This window comes from Octopus bimaculoides, chromosome 20 (assembly GCF_001194135.2).
Source record: "Octopus bimaculoides isolate UCB-OBI-ISO-001 chromosome 20, ASM119413v2, whole genome shotgun sequence".
NCBI classification, from domain to species: Eukaryota; Metazoa; Mollusca; class Cephalopoda; order Octopoda; family Octopodidae; genus Octopus; species Octopus bimaculoides.
In genome coordinates, this window is record NC_069000.1 from 23821855 (window position 1) to 23828754 (window position 6900).

Here is a 6900-nt window from a genome sequence, read left to right on the forward strand (position 1 = left end):
ATTTCGGTTAGTGACTTATTCACGAATATACCAACACTAGCACCGCTGAGGGTAATATTCTCCGGGAACACACAAAAGCCCTTTTCAGAGTTATTTACTTTGTATTGTTATTATCTCATATCTGATTAGCCTGTTATTACGGAACATGCTTCATGATTTTAGTATACATACCTTCCACTCACATTTATTTCTCTATGTATTATTCATCCTTTAAATGTACTTTACATGTATATGTATATTTATCTGCCCTTGTATATGTATTATGAGTTTATACATGCATGTCTGTTTGTTTGTGTGTATGCATGTATGTATGTATGCATGTATGTATGCATGCATGTATGTATGTATGTATGCATGCATGTATGTATGCATGCATGTATGTATGCATGTATGCAATATGTATGCAGATACGTGTGTATACATGCATGTGTTCATGTATTTATGTTTGTATGTTTTGTGTGGACATTTGTAAATCCAGTGATACTATACAGATAACCTATCTCTCATGCACTTGTTGCTGGGGACCTTCTAAATTTAAGAGAATATCTATTGCTTTCTTTGTTATGACTTCCTTCACTACCACCATCAGCACTATCATCTTCACCATAGGTTTCACTATCACAACCACTCTAACCTCCACCCATCCCACCATCTTAATCTACTATCGCTATCTTAGCACAATCATCACAATTATTTCCACCACCACCACCACCACCACCACCACCACCTTCATCCTAGTCACTGGCATTGCAACCATATCTGCTGTCTGTATGGGTATTAGTGTATGGAAGTGTGTGTGCATGCATAACAGTAACTGTAAAACATTGCTCATCAATATTAAGTGATTATGTGTGCATGTATACGTGTGGTAGTACATATGTGGATATATGCAGGTGTCCATGTACATCAACTTTTCAAAGGCAAATGTATAAGCATGTGTGTGTGTGTGTGTGTGTGTGTGTGTGTGAATGTGTGTGTGAGTGAGAGAGAGAGTGTGTGTGTGTGTGTGTGTGTAGTTCCCACTTCATGCACTGGTTTCTTTTACCCACATCAAATTATATCGACTATACGCCAAGAATAATTATGGAGTACCCAAGACACTCTTATCTTTTTTGCACACATAGACATTGGCATGGCTCTGGGGTAAGAAGCTTGCTTCCCAACCACATGGTTCCGGATTCAACCTCATAGTGTGGCCCTTTGGGCAAGTGTCTTCTACTAGAACCTTGGACCAACTAAAGCCTTGTGAGTGGATTTGGTCGACAGAAACTGAAAGAAAGCCCATCATATGTATGAGTGTGTGTGTATTTATGTGAATTTATGTATTTATGTATTGGTTTGTTTACATCCCCATAACATAGCAGTTCAGCAAAAAGACCAAAAGAATTAATATTAGGCTTTAAAAGAATAATTACTATGCTTGATTTCTTTGACTAAATCCTTCAAGGTGGTGCCCCAGTATGGCTGCAATCCAATGGCTGAAACAGGTAAAAGGCAAAATATCTAGACACACTATCCAGCAAAGACATTATTAACACTTCAAAGGATTTATGCTCGCCTTTTGAATTATTGCCCCTCTCACATACTTAATTCAGATTTCTTAGTCAAATGTATTCCTTATTTATTCACCTTGGTTAGAATTAATCATGCATTATCTTTTTAGCTTCAAGATTTCAATGGTGTGTTTGTATATTTTCAGAATGACATTGTAACATGTGTGTGTGTGAGAGGTTGGATCTGGTCAGTTTTAACATAAAACAGGCAAAATATTTGGCCAGGTACAGCTGGATTAAATTCTAATGGGTTAATCACCTTAATACTATGTGTTATTGCAAATTCTTAAAAATGGCGTGCAGGCATTGTTGTTGTTGTTTGTTTTCTTTTTGCAGTCTGATGAATGTAGGCAAGAGAAAAAAACAGCTTTTTTTATTCCAAACACTGGAAATTTTCATCCTATCATTAAACATGAATTGCTGCAAACATTCCATTAATGTACTACATAACGATCATTCTAAACTCATATAAACTGAAAGCTTTCACATGTTGAAGCTTATCCAAACACTAACAGAATAAATATGTAGGCATGGTTATATAGGACCAGACATAGCTGTGAGGTTAAGCAGTTGGCTTTACAGTTGCATGGTTTCAGCTGCCATCTCACTGTATAGCACTTTATGCAAATGTCTCAGGCCTGCCAATACTCTTGAGAATGGAATTTGGTAGACATTGTAAAAAAACCTGCCCTGTGTGTGTGTGTGTGTGTGTGCATGCGCTTGTGTGTGTGTGTGTGTGTACACAGATGCTATATCCATACACATACAGAAGTTAGTGTGACTATGTACATTTGCTGCATTACATTCTCTTTTTTTTTCTTTCATTTGTTAGAGAACATTTTGTCATGAAAAAGAGGGAAAACCAAGAAGAGCAATTTTTCATAACCAGGAGATTCCATATATTCCAGCAAATTTTGAGATAACTTAATTTCTGCAACCAGCACACAAAATTTGAAAAACTAAGGTGGATTATTTCAAGCTGAATGAAAATTAATGAGATGACCATTACTAAAACTCTATCTGACATTTATTCCTATCACCATTTGAGGAAGAAAACTCATTCATTTCAAAATTTCAAAAAATACTGCTAGTTCCTTACTTTTTATAAACAAAAGCAAATGTCATTGTTTTGATTATGAATGTCAGTTAATTATTAATTACTGATTAATAATCTAGATTATTAGTTTTTATTGTTTTTGTTTGTTCCTGTGAGTTTAAAACCAAATCTAAAAGAAGAAAAAAATATGAAAAACAACTTAGGAAATATGAAAAAAAAATGAATTTATTCCCTTAATAATTTTTGATTCCATCAAATATTCTATGTCAGAATCTTACAATGCCAAAGATATGCTGGCCTTGTTGAAAGAGAATGAAATTGAGTGTCTTGAAGAAATCCATGCAGCGGCCGTTGCTTCCGAGGTCACTGTAGCACATTATCCTCACCCTTATTCTACTTCTGTAAAGCCTTCACTGTCTTCAACAGTGGCCAGTTTACCAGCTGGTGCTATCTCAGAAAAGAAGCTTTGCACCACTAAGTGTTTCAAGTGTCCAGACTGTAAGAAATCCTTCTCACAACTTGGCAATCTGAAGACCCATCAAAATATTCACAGTCCAGTCAAACCATTTCAGTGTAAAGTATGTCAGAGAAGTTTTGCACAACAAAGTACCCTCCTGCAGCATATGCGACTGCACACTGGTGAGAAACCCTACAAATGCAAGCTATGTAATAAGGACTTTACTCAGTCTTCTCATTTACAGCAGCACTTGCGTACCCATACAGGAGAGCGGCCATACAAATGCTCATTCTGTGATAAGGATTTTGCCCAACGCTCAACACTCAACCAACACACTTTGACACATACTGGTATCAAGCTTTTTATTTGTCCACATTGCAACAAAAGCTTTGCACAAGCAAGCCACTTGAATCAGCATGTACGTCGACACACTGGGGAAAAACCTTACAAATGCTATACATGCTTGAAGGAATTCACGCAATCAAGTAACTTAGCCCAGCACATGAGAACTCACACAGGAGAAAAGCCATATCACTGCTCATTGTGTAACCGTGATTTTGCACAGTGCAGTCATCTAAACCAGCATATGCGTAACAAACATGACAGTAAGTTGTCTGCTGGTATTGTTAATAATAACCAGTACATTCTGAACAGATATCAACAATTCCAAGAGAATTCTAAGAGAGATAACACTTCAAATTCTGTAGATGGTTACCAACCAAATTTCTATCCATTATTTAATCAATTAACTTCAAGTCAACAAACAGTAACATCATCAAGAGAAATAGTTTCAACAACTCATAAAAGTAAACAACCCAACTTGAATTTTATGTGTACCAGCACCAACTGTACTCTAACAGACAGTCTGTCCACAAAGAATAATTATCTCCAGGAAAAACCAATTGAGTTGTCAACTTCCCTTCCAATTAGCCAGTCCAGTTACTTTAATCCCCATAACAGAGATCAGATTACATATCCCTCAGATGAATATGTGCCAAACTGTGATCCTTCATCCCAAACCTTACGTCAGTATTCAAGAAGTACCCACAATAAAACTGGTGATACATCAGAAGGGATTTTGCACTTAAACTGGGACAGTAGGAACAACTTAAGTAAATCAACAGATGACTCTCAACATTCTTTCCTGGATTCAATTAAGGAAATGAAATCTTTGCCTGTAACACAGCAAAATATTTATGCAAATCAAATTGATCCAAATGATTCTGGGAATTCAGAAAGCAAAGCAGAAAGGGACCCTACAGTTCCTAATGGTAAATTGGCAGTCAGTCACCTACGATCACCAAATAATTTACAAAGCACTGAAATCTTAATGCTGGAAAATACCCTGACTGTATACAATCGCTCATATGATAATTCCACTCCTACAAAAGACTGTTTAAACAAACTCTCTATATCTCACTCAGAAGTGGTTTCTCATTTGAAGGAATTGACGGAGAGTGACTGTCATGCTTTGCCCATTCAGGAGACATCCAATGACAGCCAGGTTCAGGTTTCTGTTTGTGATCATTCCCAGAGGAAACATTCATTAAATCAGGAACAACTAGAAAAGAACCCAATGGGTTTTAAAAGAAATCAACATGAAGGTCAATATAAACATCAAACTGAAGATGACCAGCCAACATCCAAAGAGAAATTACACAGTGACTTTTTTTTGCTTCAAAATAAATCATCAGAAGGAAGTAATTCTTCCTCCCAGCTTGCTCCTGTTAAGCATAAAGATCTTTCTAATAGGTGTTACAACCATAAAAATGACACCCAGAATAACAATACCAAGTTAACAGACATAAGGTCAGCAAGTCAAACAGACAAACTGTCAACAAAAGTCACTGATGGAAATTGTCTTCAATCATTGCCAACTAAATCACATTTATCAAAGGCATTACAGCATGGTTCTTCAAACAGTTCCTCTCTTTTAGTTGTTCAGTACAATTCTACAACTGCCGAATCTGAATCAGAAAATTACCAATCACCAACCAACCATCAAGTTACTCATATACAGAACTGAACTATTAAATATATTCTTTTTATTTCTCCTTTACTGACTGTTTTGGATTGAGTTAAGACATTGAAATATGACTGGTGAAAGGGTCATTACCAGAACATACAGTATATATGGCAATATTATTTATTTAAATTCCAAATAATGCATACTTTCTTGTATACACACTTGTATATATGCACACAAAAATGGACAACAGCTATGCTGTGGATTCACCAACTGCAATGAAAAAGTCAAAATCAAACATAAACGAATGAATATCAAGAGATGAAGAGAGAAACAGAAACGCTTACATACATACTGACAGACATGCATGCACATAAGTGCATGTATACACACACACACGCAGACATATATATCATACATACTTGCATACATACATACATACATACAATCATGCATGCATGCATACATACATACATACATACATACATACATACATCATCGTTTACATACATTCATATATAGATTTACATTTATACACAGAGAGATATGGAGACAGTTATACAGATAGAGAGACAGCTACACAGATAGGCAAACAGATAATTGAACAGACATATATGCAGAGAGAAAATACACTGAGAGAAAGACTGATAGACAAATAAAAAGATTCAAATCAGTTAAATAGATACTGAGATAGGTAGTCAAGCAGATAGAAGCACAACCAAAAGAAAACTTCAGAGGCAGAATAGTTATATAAACAAATAGACAAACAGAACAAAACTACATATTCTTGGTAAGGAACATTACAAATATTCCATACTTTACAGAAGCATTGCATTTCTGAAAAATCTTGCTGTAATGAAATTACAAAACATGAAACTACTTTCCCATATTGACTTCTGATATGTAACATGGATGTCAGTGTGTTTCTTTCTTGAGTCATTTGAGACAATAAGAAAATAGTTTACACATTATGGAATTCTACATTTTGGTAAGATTTTTCAAGAATGTCAACAGTTCCATAACATAGGGAATATCTGTATATATGCATGTACAGTATAGCTTTTCTGAAACCTTTAGTTCCAGAGCAATTCCAGATTACTGATTTTTCTGAACCAGGGGTGATCAGACCCTAAATTAAACAAATATTAAATTTGCATAAATGATACAAGTTTATTGATATTTCACTGTATGAGGTAGTAGTAAATTAGTTTGGTGGCTGTGGAAATTTGAAGTTAGTGTGAATGATAAGAGGTTCCAGACCATCTGTACCTGGAAGTCGGTGTTGTACTTGTATACACCTACTGAAACATACAAACTAAATAGACAGTAAACATTTATCAGAATAGTGATTGATTTTCTATAGAGTTAAGAACGAATAACAAAAGTGGGGACAACAGTATAAAATATTACAAATAACAAAATATTTATGAATTATTCTTCTGGTACATAAATTTGTAGGGTTGTACTGTCAATTGGACATATGTATATTATATATGCTGTAATTGTGACTTTGATAAGTTTTTAAATTTGGATTACAGAACTGGTTGTGTAGTTAAGAAATTTGTTTCAGGTTGACAAACATCTTGTGAGTGGAATAGGAACTGTACAGAAGCATATCATATATACATATATGAGGGAATGCTGAAAAGTTCCTGGCTTTGAGTAAAAGAACAAACAGGAAGATCAGTTAATTATGATTTTATTCAATATATTTCCTTTCAGATTCACACTTATTGCAGCAGTCCTTCAGTTTTTCTAAGCCCTCTAAGAGAACTCGGAAACTTGTGCCTCCAACCAGGCCTTTCATGATATCCTTAAAGCCAGGAATTTTTCAACACCATCTCGTATGTATTATATATATATATAT

At 35.2% G+C, this 6900-nt stretch overlaps 1 protein-coding gene across 3 annotated transcripts in view; it reads left to right on the forward strand.

Moving 5' to 3' along the window:
- LOC106879445 (zinc finger protein 423) overlaps positions 1-6868 on the forward strand; it is a 34517-nt gene extending 27649 nt beyond the window's left edge. For all 3 annotated transcript variants that reach the window (XM_052975129.1, XM_014928999.2, XM_052975130.1), the window contains one exon: positions 2386-6868. In XM_052975129.1, coding sequence (XP_052831089.1) covers positions 2874-5093 — 2220 coding nt within the window. In that variant the 5' untranslated portion in view covers positions 2386-2873 and the 3' untranslated portion in view covers positions 5094-6868. The remainder of the gene's footprint in view (positions 1-2385) is intronic.
- Positions 6869-6900: the final 32 nt, after the last annotated feature.